Source organism: Sinocyclocheilus grahami, unplaced genomic scaffold (genome assembly GCF_001515645.1).
Source record: "Sinocyclocheilus grahami isolate Dianchi unplaced genomic scaffold, SAMN03320097.WGS_v1.1 scaffold150.1, whole genome shotgun sequence".
Taxonomy (NCBI): Eukaryota; Metazoa; Chordata; class Actinopteri; order Cypriniformes; family Cyprinidae; genus Sinocyclocheilus; species Sinocyclocheilus grahami.
In genome coordinates this window covers 561,417-574,476 of record NW_015505329.1, presented here as the reverse complement: position 1 = coordinate 574,476, position 13,060 = coordinate 561,417, and the positions used below count along the sequence as shown (strand labels likewise).

General features: G+C 36.8%; 1 protein-coding gene across 3 annotated transcripts in view; it reads left to right on the top strand.

Annotated features, from left to right (window-relative positions):
* LOC107592112 (inactive phospholipase C-like protein 2) overlaps positions 1 to 13,060 on the top strand; it is a 62,876-nt gene that overhangs the window by 23,289 nt on the left and 26,527 nt on the right. For all 3 annotated transcript variants that reach the window (XM_016281492.1, XM_016281494.1, XM_016281495.1), the window contains exons 2-3: positions 2,969 to 5,455; positions 8,598 to 8,801. In XM_016281492.1, coding sequence (XP_016136978.1) covers positions 2,969 to 5,455; positions 8,598 to 8,801 — 2,691 coding nt within the window. The remainder of the gene's footprint in view (positions 1 to 2,968; positions 5,456 to 8,597; positions 8,802 to 13,060) is intronic.

Genomic DNA, 13,060 nt, shown 5'->3' with positions numbered 1-13,060 from the left:
ATACAGCTGTTCCCTCACCACAGTGCAACAGTGTCGCGTTCCAAACGTTGTTTAAGCGACATACGGTATTGCGGTATTTTAAAAATTCATATCATAACAAAAATAAAACACCGGCATACCGCCAAGCACACTAATTTGAAAGTAGACATTTCACTCTCTATAGATATATTTTTCATGTCTGTAAGGCAAGTATACACTGAGTTTCGTGCTCAAGTTCACAGACAGAGACGGCAGAAAGCGTGTCGTGTTTGCTTTCATTATTTTACAAAAGCACACACAAGAGTGCACACAAATAAGCGTAGAGGCTTTACAGATTCAAAAGATGTATTACTCTTATCCGTATGACCAAAATGACAGTTTTTTAAGAGCAAGTGACCGCACCGGCGCCACCATCTGTCATGCTGTGAGCGCGCGACACATTTTTCTAGGTTAACATTAGATTGAGTGGCCATGTAAAGTTGCTACTACTTACATATTTCAGATGATAAGCCATATCTGAGGTCGATTAATGATGGATTACAAACATTACAAAATCCAGCAGTTAACGATCTGTCCGTCACGGACTGTGTGACCTGACCTCACTTTTTTATTTTTTCTGCGACTAAGGGACTAATAAAATTGATCGGCCAAGCCTCTTCTCGCCAACTAAATGTTAGTCGACTATTAGAGGGCAGCCCTAATGATTACTGTGGGTTTATTCCCTCCAACCAGAATTAGTTTAACCTCCAAAGCTCAGTTGTTTCCAACAGGAAGGCACATTTCCTTTGACCCAGCTATAATAAATTTCCAGTGGACCAAAGCCATTGACATTCGCTTGGGCCATTACTCTCAGTAAGTGCTGCAGCTCCAGCACCTGCGCGGCATCATATTGAGAGAAGGTCGGATGGATGGGGGCCAGATTTTGGCCTGACCTCTCAAGGGACATGAGGTTACCATGGGACAGTGTTTGTTGACAAATCTGTCAGTGTCGTGTCTCCGTGTCTCTTGGGGTCATGGTCCCCCGGAGCAAACTCTACAGTTTCTGCTCAACCAAATATTATTTGGCGTATTCTGAGCATTACACATGCTTAAAGACCTAAACCTTCTCAGTATTATTTTGTGCATAAACTACATCAGTATATATTTATTATGTTGTTATTTTATTTATTAATATTTGACTTATCTGACTCCGTTGTGGTATGCAATGTCCAATTTTTATGATCCAGTCAATTTCAAATAGATAAAACCTTAATTTTTCCTCATTGGTCATCTTTTTTTTTTTTTACCTGGAAATAAGTCAGATTATGGAAGTCTTCTGGGATTTAAATAACCACGTGAAGCATGAATGGCTGTTTGTAGATAATTTATTCAGCTTTATTCACTTTATACAGCTTAGGTGTGCAGGTTTTGTTTTACAGGATTACATACTGCTGATTCTTTTGGAAACAAACGATGTTAAGCAAGTTTTTTAGGCATTTGGCACTTTTTTGTGTTCTTTCTCACTAAAAATACTTTTATGTAATTGCAATTATCCACTATAAATAAGTGTTTTTCGCAAAATACAGATATATGCATGTAATAAAGTGATATTTGCATGGTGATGACATATTGTATTTTGTGTTTTGCCTATGATGTTGAAAAATACCACTAACAATGTAAACATTATTTGCATAATGGTAATGATTAAAGTTGCAAAGAAACTGCAGTGGTAACTATATTTTATTCCATATTGTTATGTACATCTAGCGATAATGGATTATTGAAAAAAATTTAGAGTGGGGACTATGCAGTGGTTGTTAACTGGATTTTGTGTACTGCCACATCAAAGCTGTTGTTTTGTTCATTTTCATCTCTTTGTTTGCAGATTGTTGATCCAATTGTTCTTAAAACGTACACCGTTCAAACTAGGCTGCTTATGTTGAAGTGTTTGGGATGTGGCTTTTAATGATGAGATGTAATCAGGCTCTCAAAAAGTATATAACAATTTGGATATAGAGTTATCGGCCAACATATCGGTTATCGGCTTTCAAAAATAAAGAATAATCGGTTATCGGTATCGGCCAAAATTTTCATATCGGTGCATCCCTAGTATATTTGTCAGCAATGTTATGAGTTTATCAAGTCTGAAAGAACTTGGCAGTACGGAATGTAATTTAAACTCTGCATGCATTCTTTTTTTTACTGTATGTCCTAATGCAGTGTGTTTGTTTAATAAACGGGCAAAAACAGATATTGTGATAGAAATAGTGCCAAGAACATTTAAACTTATATTGCATTTTTCTTAGGCCATAAACACCCCAGTGAAGACTTAACTTCTCTCTCATGATGAAATGGTTGTAATTATTTTCTTAATTAAGCCTGGTTTAGCTCATTCTGTTCCTGCCTGTAGGCTCAGGGTGGTATAAAAGTAAAGGACACATTGATGCTCTTTTTCGGTCACAAGACCAGCAGTGATTACAGCGCACACCAACAGAGATGATGCAACAGGAAAACTCTAGTTTGTATTGTCATCCATATTTTACCCATTTTATGTTACTCCTTTAACATATTTGAATATGCTGATTCAGTAGTTTATATTTTAAAGTCAACATGAAATTACTGTAATGCACATCTTAATTATGCAAATTATGTGCTTAATAAATATGCAAATGTGCACTGATGTAAATCTATAGGCTATCCATGTGAATTTTTATCGAAACGAGTTATAAACCTCACATGTGTCTAATCAACAATTTAGGTTAACAAAATAATGTTTATCAAAATATTTGATAAACACTTAAAAATAAATTTAAGTAACCTCATGAAATTAGTATAAAATAATAAATAATCAAATTTAAAGTTTATACAGTTTGTTTTTTATAATTTAGCTTGTTTTCTAAAAGTTTGGTTGAAACATTATTGTTGAAAGTCAAAATGTAATGCCTCTACATAAATGTGTTCATCGTTGTCAAGCAAGTCAATACTGATGATAAATTGCTTTATTTTCCAGGATGGTTCCAGGCGGTGCAAGGAAAGGAAAAAGACGGTGTCATTCAGTAGCATGCCAACAGAGAAGAAGATCAGCAGTGCAAGTGACTGTATTAATTCAATGGTGGACGGGTCTGAACTAAGGAAAGTACGCTCCAACTCCAGAGTCTACCACCGTTACTTCCTCCTAGATGCCGACATGCAGTCTTTGCGATGGGAGCCATCCAAAAAAGAGTCGGACAAGGCCAAGATTGATGTAAAATCAATTAAAGAGGTGCGAACTGGTAAAAACACGGACACCTTCAGGACCAATGGAAATTCGGATCAGATTTCCGAGGATTGTGCGTTCTCTATAATCTATGGGGAGAACTATGAATCACTTGATTTAGTGGCAAATTCAGCCGATGTAGCAAATATATGGGTGACTGGACTCAGGTACTTAATATCATATGGAAAACACACTCTTAACATGATCCAGAGCAGTCAGGACAACATGCGTGCGTCCTGGCTGGGCGACCTCTTCGACGAAGCCGATGTCATTGGTGGAAAATGCATTAGTCTTTGTTCGGCCGTGCAGCTGATCAAGAAGTTAAGTCCTGGGCTGAAAAATGTCAAGATAGAGCTGAAGTTCAAAGAGTTGCACAAAGCGAAAGATAAAATCGGTTCTGACGTGACTAAGGAGGAGTTCATTGAAGTCTTTCACGACCTTTGCACAAGACCAGAAATCTATTTTTTGTTGGTGCAGTTCTCAAGCAACAAGGAATTTCTTGACACCAAGGACCTGATGATCTTTTTGGAGGCAGAGCAGGGCATGGCCAAGGTGAGCGAAGACATCAGCGTGGAAATTATTCAGAAGTATGAACCTTCGAAGGAGGGGCAACACAAGGGATGGCTCTCCCTGGATGGGTTTATCAATTACCTCATGTCAGCAGACTGCCACATCTTTGATCCTGAACAAAAAATAGTATGCCAAGACATGAACCAACCCCTTTCTCACTATTACATAAACTCTTCCCACAATACCTACCTGATTGAGGACCAGTTCAGGGGTCCGTCAGACATTACGGGCTACATCCGTGCCCTGAAGATGGGCTGCAGGAGCGTGGAACTTGATGTATGGGATGGGCCGGATAATGAACCGGTCATTTACACGGGCCATACGATGACCTCACATATTGTCTTCCGCAGCGTCATTGACATCATCAACAAATACGCTTTCGTAGCCTCGGAATTTCCTCTGATCCTGTGCTTGGAGAACCACTGTTCCTTGAAGCAACAGAAGGTAATGTTTCAGCACCTGAAGAAAATACTCGGAGACAAAATCCACGCGGATCCTCCCAACCTTGAGGACAGCTACCTTCCGTCCCCTTCGGACCTAAAGGGAAAGATTCTTCTGAAAGGAAAGAAACTTGCGAGCAACTGCACCGGCTCCGAAGGCGAGGTGACGGATGAGGACGAGGGTGCGGAAATGTCTCAACGGATGAACAATGAGGGTGGCGAGCAGCAGACGGTTGTTCAACCCAAAAAGTTCCAGCTTTCCAAGGATCTGTCCGACTTGGTAACCTTATGTAAGTCTGTTCGGTTTAAGGATTTCAAGACAGCTTTCCAGAACCAGAAGCACTGGGAGCTCTGCTCCTTCAATGAGGTATTTGCCAGTCGGTGTGCCACTGACCACCCTGGTGAGTTTGTTAACTACAACAAGAAGTTTCTAGCAAGGGTTTACCCAAGTCCAATGCGAATTGATTCTAGCAACATGAACCCGCAGGACTTTTGGAAATGCGGCTGTCAAATAGTAGCAATGAACTATCAAACACCGGGTCTCATGATGGACCTCAACATTGGCTGGTTTAGACAAAACGGGAACTGTGGGTATGTTTTACGCCCAGCGATCATGAGGGAGCAGGTGTCTTATTTCAGTGCCAATACTAAAGACTCTGTTCCGGGAGTGTCTCCACAACTCCTTCACATAAAGATCATTAGCGGACAAAATTTGCCTAAACCCAAGGGCTCAGGCGCCAAAGGCGATGTGGTAGATCCATACGTTTATATTGAAATTCATGGCATCCCTGCGGATTGTGCAGAACAAAGGACTAAAACGATCCATCAGAATGGCGACAACCCCATCTTTGACGAAAGTTTCGAGTTTCAGATTAACCTTCCGGAACTGGCAATGGTGCGCTTTGTTGTTCTGGATGACGACTACATTGGGGATGAGTTTATCGGTCAGCACACAATTCCATTTGAATGCATTCAGCCAGGTTTCCGCCACATTCCCCTGCAGTCGCTGACGGGCGAAGTCCTTCCACACGCCTGGCTCTTCGTCCATGTGGCCATTACTAACCGTCGTGGTGGGGGTAAACCTCACAAAAGGGGGCTTTCGGTGCGCAAGGGTAAAAAGGGTCGGGAGTACGCCACCATGAGGATACTTCTCATCAAGACTATAGATGAAGTCTTTAAATCTGCTGCACAGCCACTTCGGGAGGCCACTGATCTCAGAGAGAACATGCAGGTGAGATAACGCTTACCTCAATGAGAAACAAAGTCGTGACTTGTTTTGTACATGAATGCCATAAAGGCTCAGTGTGAATGCAAAGATCAAGGTGACTATTGTAAAATCAATTCTAGTTGATATTTCTCCCCAAAATCTAAGAATAAATAAATGAGATATTTAAAAAATATATTTTGACCAAATAACATATTTGGCATAATAACAAAACAAAAAAAAAGAAAGCAAAAACAAATCAGAAAATCAATTTCACTTACTATATATACATATAGTCTTCAATTAAATTAATAATAAATAATTTTATTAAAAACATGATACCAGTCATTGGTGTCATACAAACTGTAAAATCATTTTGCATTATGGTCATGATGAGTCTTATTTGTGGGTTGATTAGGAAAAATATAATGTCATATTTCTTTCTTTAGATTTTTAGGTGACATATGACATGGACAGGTTTTGTGAGATTCACCCCATTCAAGTTATGCAAATATCTTGAATCAGGAAATGTTTAGTTTGGAGCTTGCCAAGACAGCTTGCCCAACTGTATTTCAGTGTGACAAAAGTCTTCTTTTCGTAGCATGAGAAAGTTTTCTCAAATCAAACTTCAAAAAGTCGACCCTGAGAAGGAAGCACAGCTTACAGGACGTTTCTTCTCGCAAGGCCAGGAGCACTTGAACTGAAACCTCTCTGGCACTGATAAACAAAAATGCTGATTTTAATCAGCTGCAGTTCCTCGATGTTGCAACTTGTTGAACTGGTACAAAAAACACCTTGAAGATTGACCACAGACCCTTTTTTAGACACAAGAACTGAAAATATACTCATACATAGGCTACAGGTAGGAGAACGTCTCATGGATAAAAGGGGTTGGCACTACTATAACAAGAGGCACTGAGCAGATTTTGAAGTCAGGAAACAGTTTTTTTTCTCTTCTTCTTAAGATTATACCGCAGATGGTGTTTCAATTTGTTTTTGTTCGTTGGTTTTTGGGCGGTTGCCTTTAGAATGAATATAGCAATCTTGTCAGAATGACCTTGATTCATACTTCAGGATCAGTGATGATCAAAAGAATATTTCAGTGCAGCTTCTTTATATTAATGCTTTGTAGGGCTGGAAAGCTAAAAGAAATGATTTCTCAATATTTTTGACTAAATCGCATACAGCTAATAAAAGGTTTACGACCAATGGTAAATTAAGTATATCGGCTCAAGAATCGGTTCATTTAAATTAACAGTTTGAATTGATTAACAGAAAGCATTCCAATTTTTGGGGGGGAAATTCACAATGTTTAGTTTTACAGTATATTGCTAGCAAAAACATCATGAATATATTAATATAACTCACATCCCTAATGCCTCAGTTATTTTACATTTAAAGGTTTTAGATCAGAGAATGGAGCAGTATACATAGTCCTCCTGCTTTGGTGTTTGCTTTATTTCAGCGTAAGCTATTCTATTCATAACAGTATTTTAGTAGTTCTGTTTACATTGCATTCTTCCTGTGGAAACAATTCCAGGCTCTGAGGCTGTGACGCTTCTGCTGCGTTCAGTAGTTATATGTGTCTCTGTTAAATATTGCTGTTGCTTGTGTCTTAAACTCACGAGAGGAGCCTTCACAAGAAAAATGGCATCTTCCTCCCACATTCAGAGCAGTGCATTTGTAGAAGAAACACTCACAAAAACCACTTCCTATCGCATTTCTTGTTTGTGGACGTTCACTGTGGGGAAGTCAGCACATTGCTGCCATTGGCTTGGCTTTTGTTTTCTCGTCACCTCCCACAATTATGTTCAGAATAGCATGCTAATGCTCTTGCTATTTCTGCTGCGTGTTACATGTACATGCATATACAGTATATTAGGTGTAGCATGCAGTATGCATACTGTATCACATAATGCAATGATCTCAACATTTCCAATAAACTGTAAGTGATATTATTATTATTATTGATGTTAAGCCCTTGATTAAAAAAAATATACATTAATTGGACTGTGAGAGTTTAAATGTGCAAAATATTGTATGTATTTTTAAGATTATATATCTGATAAGCTCATGTAAAAAAAAAATATATATATAATATTTTAGCAAATTATACGCACAGTATGCAGTATGTTAGTATTCCATTCCAAACATAATAGTAGCCAGCAACTATTGTACTTTGTAATAGCATTTTTAAAATATATTTAGTTAGGGCTGCTTTATTTGGGGGAAAAAAACAAATTGCAACTTTTATAGTATAAATTTCCATGCAATTTAAATGCATAGAAAAACATTTAAAAAGTAAAGCATCCAGGTTTGTTGTGCTTCTTTTAGTTGCTGCACAATTTGGCCAAAATTCTGTTATTATATATCAATATGACTATAAAATAATAGGAAACCTAGTGAAAATTATTGAAATAACTTAAATTTGAGGAAAAACAAAACATTATTAAAATTAAAATTATGAAAAAGTATAATAATAATAATAATAATAATAATTATTATTATTATTATTATGGCTGCTACTTCTACTAAATAAAATATTTAAAAAAATTTAAATAAAGTAAAATAAGAAATATTAAATTTGTAATATTTCACTGGAAAAAAATCAAGTATGTAAGAAACATTGTATTTCTTAAATTTTCAAACGTCAAACTTTTGAAAAATATTTTTGATGGAACACCACATAATAATATAAAATAATATCATAATTTAATAATATAACAAAATGTAACAAATAATTTAATAATTTAATTTTAAATTACAACTGTAAAATTGCTTATATTTATGTTTATACAATTGTTTATATTTATGGCTGTATTAATTTCTTAATTTTTCAAACGTCAAACCTTTGAAATCCTTTTGACGGAAGACCACAGGGTTTCTGTTTTGTTGATAAACTCTTCTAATTTCAAGTATAGGAAGATGCAAACACCGTCAGATAATGAGCAGCTCGTGTGTAAAAGAACACAGTGCCATGCTTCACTCTGAAGCACACAGCACATATAGATATTTATTAAATCAAAGACATATTGCAATTTCGCTTTCATTTTGATTAACCGTGTAGCCCAACATTTGGTGGTAGATATTATCATAAACAAAACAATGTGTTCGGTGCTGCAGAACATTTATGTGCACGCTCACTCTTTGACCTACATGTCCTTCACAGAATGCCATTGTGCCGTTTAAAGAGCTTTGCGGTCTGTCTGCGGTGGCCAACCTGAAGCAGTGTATACTAGCGCTGTCCCCACGCCTCGTCGGGCCGGACAGCAGCCTGGTTTTGCTGTTTAACCTCAAAGATCAGTACCCCACCATGGAGGCCCAGGGCCTGCTGCCTGAAGTGCTGAAGAAAGTGGTCACCGCTTATGAGATGGTGAGTACATTTCTAGGAATAGGTCCTCCAAAACGCCAAAAATGAAAATTCTGTCTTAAATCACTCACTCTTCTCTTTCTAGATACTTTTTTTTCAATTGAACACAAATTTGGAATATTTAGCTATTTTTCTTACAACTGCAGTGAACATGACACCGTATTCAAAGTGTTCAGGTGCCACAGAATAGCTTTGTGTGACTGAAATTGGTTATTCTGATCCGCACAAGGGGAAAATATTGTTCTTCTTTAATATTGTCTTGTTTTCCAGTACAAAAACATTCTTATACAGTATGTTTACATTTAGATACATTTACTTGAAAAGCAAAATGACTTCCAGAAAACAAGACTTAATATCCATCAAAATTAAGCGAGTTTTTGCTTAAAACAAGAACAAATATCTTGTGTAAGAAAAATAAAAAATTTCCCCTTGAATTAAGATTATTTTTTCTAACCCCATTGGCAGATATTTTTTGTTGTTTTAAGCATAAACACACTTAATTTTTATAAATTTTTCAGAAAACAAGACTTAATGTCTTATGTCATTTCAAGTAAATGTATATTGATTTAAGAATTTGTAGATATTTGTACAAAAATAGTAAGCAAGAAAATCATTTCTACAGTGGATTTGTGGATTTTGATGGAAATTAGATTTAAAATAACTTAATAAATGTATTAGTAGCTAATATCACAATACAATTAGCAAATTTCAGTACAAATATGTAAACATTCTTATAGATAAATATTAGATAAATGTATTATTAGATACATATATTTGAGATTTCAGATATATTTACATGAGAAGCAAATTGACTTAAAGTTTCAGACAGCAAGTCTAATATCTATCAAAATTAAGCAAGTTTTTGCTTAAAACAAGGTAAAATATCTGCCAGTGGGGTATGAATTTTTTTTTTAATTTTTCTTTTTCTGTTTGAGAAGATTATTTTATTCATTAAGATTATTTAATTAAGATTATTTTTTTCTAACCCCATTGGCAGATTTTTTTTCTTCTTATTTTAAGCATACATTATTTTTTTTAATATGTATTTTTCAGAAAGCAAGCCTTTTGTCTTGATTTATGAATGTTTAGATATTTGTACTGGAAAACAAGAAGAAAGAGAAATTCTGTATGCACGCATTTAGTTTTTGGATGCATGTTGACTCAGATTTGATGAGTTACAATGATGCAACCATGAATAAAGCAGGTCTGTATCCATGGGTCTTGACAATGAGTCGCAACAGTTTTTGTTTTTGCTTATGTTTGAATAATTCACCATCACAAATTGTAAATTCAAACTGCCCAGAGAATGTTTTTTGCAGTGTTTTGCAGTTTGATGAGCAGGAACGGAATGAAAGTCTCCAAGCTCTTATTTCAGGAAGAACGCTGGAGCAGAGGAACACAACAGATCCATATGAGACCAAATTCCTCATATCAACATGTCAAAACTTGGCTTATTTTTTCTATATTTTTTGGCTGCTGCTATTGCCGAAATCTAAATAGTAAAGTATTTATTGTCCTATGACTCGCATATATGAATGAACTGAACGATATCAGTGAGGAAACGCCATGCTGTTTGCGCACCAGTTAAAAAAGGGGTTGCTGTTGTCCTCCTCCTGGTCCCCCGCTCTATAAATACCCCCTATAGTGGTTTGTCTGCCACCAAGGCTGCAATTTCTTCAGCCATTAGTAATGTAATGACAGTGGGCATGATGATGATGATGAGACAGCGGCTGCAGCTGTGTGTGCATGAGGCTACGGCCCGCGCCTCTGTCACAGCTACAACCAAAAAGTGGTGTGGCCTAGTGATTAAAGAGCCAGTCACTGAAAACCAGGAAATATCAGGGGATTTTAAATGGGTTTCCAGCCTGGAATTTTCTATAGTGCATATATTTTTCTAGTTAGGCTCTTCTCCGAAATGCAATTCTATTCTAAAGTAAGATTTTTGTTTTTGCATTTATTTCATGCAGTAAAAACTGTAATTTTGTGAAATATTATTGCAAATTAGTATAACTGGTTTCTTTTTGAATATCTGTAAAAATGTAATTAATTTCTGTGATACAAAGCTGAATTTTCAGCATCATTACTCCAGTGAATCTTTAGTGTCACAGGAAATCATTCTAATATGTTGATTTGCTGCTCAAGAAATATTTCTGATTATTATCAATGTTGAAAATAGTTATATTTTTGTGAAAATAGTGATACTTTTTTTTCCAGGATTCTTTAAGTAATAAAAAGTAGAGATGCACCGATCGATCGGCCAGGGATCGGAATCGGCCGATCAGTCTCACTTCTTTCTGATTCTGAGCCGATCCGTTTTGTTACCAGCGCCACAGGCAATAACATCAGCCGCGCATTCTTGCTCTCATCTCTCCGACAACCCCTTCTCTCTCAAACACGTCTCATTCGCTCCGGTTAAATAGTGCTTGTATTGCGCATTAAGTCATTCCCGCAGGTTTCGCGCTTACACCAAACATGCGCGCACCACCACTGATCTATATTAGTGGAGCGCACAAGCCGTGCTCAGTCTCAAACAGCTTGTGAGCCACAAATACCTAAATGAGTGGCTAACTGCGCTAAAACGTTCAAATGCATACAAAATTGTCAAAATTCCCGTCTTGGCAAGTATCCAGTTAAACACAGTCAGTTTTGGAACGTTAAATAGTTGAGAAAGAGAACGCATGTTGTGTAACAGTATATTGGGTCTGTGGATAAACTCTTAAAGGGACCGCAGTCCAATATACCTGCTGCTGTCTGTCATGTTAATCAAAGAACAAAAGACAGAGAAAATCATTTTCTGCTCTTGACTGAATATGTTTTTATAACTTTAATTGTAAGCATTTATCTGTATTAAATTTTTACAATGAAGACTACAGAAATTATAGTAATCAAATGTAAAATAACACTGGATGTGTTATTTTACATTTGATTACTTTAATTTCTGTAGGATTTCTTAACTGAATAAAAACTTAGTTTCATAGCTCTCTTTATTCTATTGCATTTATTTGTGCTGTTGTTTGCAACATTTTTTATTTGTTCTTATTTTATTACTGACATTTTACTTGTGTTTTTTTATGAAAATAAAACTTTGCGTTGAAGAAAATTAGATTTTTGTTTGTATATGCTGTCAATTATAGTTCTTAGAAAGAAAATCGGCAGATCACACTAACAAAAAAATCGAAAATCGGAATTGGCCAAGAAAATTACAATCGGTGCATCTCTAATAGAAAGTTCAAAAACAGCATTTATTTGAAGTGGAAATCTTTAGTAACGTTATAAACGTCTTTACTCTTGCATTCTTGCTGAAAAGTATGAACTTCTTTCCAATAAATACAAAAATGTATATAACTTTTGAACAGTTGTGTATGTTTACAAGCATTGCTGTTAAAAATATGAAGTAAAAAAAATAGACAAATTTGTTCATTGACATCTAACTAATTGGTTGACTAGTCAACCTGTCAATCATACTGATCCATCCTTAAAGGGGTCATATGATGCAATTTCAAATTTTCCTTTCTCTTTGGAGTGTTACAAGCTCTTGGTGCATAAAGAAGATCTGTAAAGTTGCAAAGACTAAAGTCTCAAATCCAAAGAGATATTCTTTATAAAAGTTAAGAGTCAACCACGCCTACCTAAAACGGCTCGTTCTAACACGCCCCCACATATCTACCTCACTATGTGGGAAGATTTGCATAACGCCGCCCAAATGTTCACGCAAAGAAAGAAGGTGTAACTTTTATTCTCGCTGTAGTATTGTTGTTGCCGCCACCATGTCGTGAAGGCACTGTGTGTTTCGTTGTGAAAGCGAAACTACTTTGTTTGATCTTCCAAAAGAGGACGATATCTGCTTCGTCATGCCTGGAGCTGATACGTGCTGGTCGCTAAGGAAATACATCAACTTCGCGCTGTGGATCACTGGATCGGCTTTCACCGTGGACGAAGCGGAGTCCAGCCCGGGGTCGTCACATGTGGTTGCCGCAAGCCTCCTTCGTCGAATCCGCCGGCCGCGCCGTTCTCAAGCCCGCCGCCTTTGCTCACTCTAGCCCTCCGTGTGTAACGTTGTGTTTCGTTGTGAAAGCGAAACTACTTTGTTTGGTATTCCAAAACAGGACACGACTACAAATCAGTGGTTAAGTTGTATTTACAACACTGTTCAAGGACCCTTCAACCCAAATATTCAGATGTGTGCAGCACATTTTAAGAGTACTCCTGGAAGAGTAACGTTAGACTAAAATGGCAGTTCTGACTCACGTAAGTACGTTTTC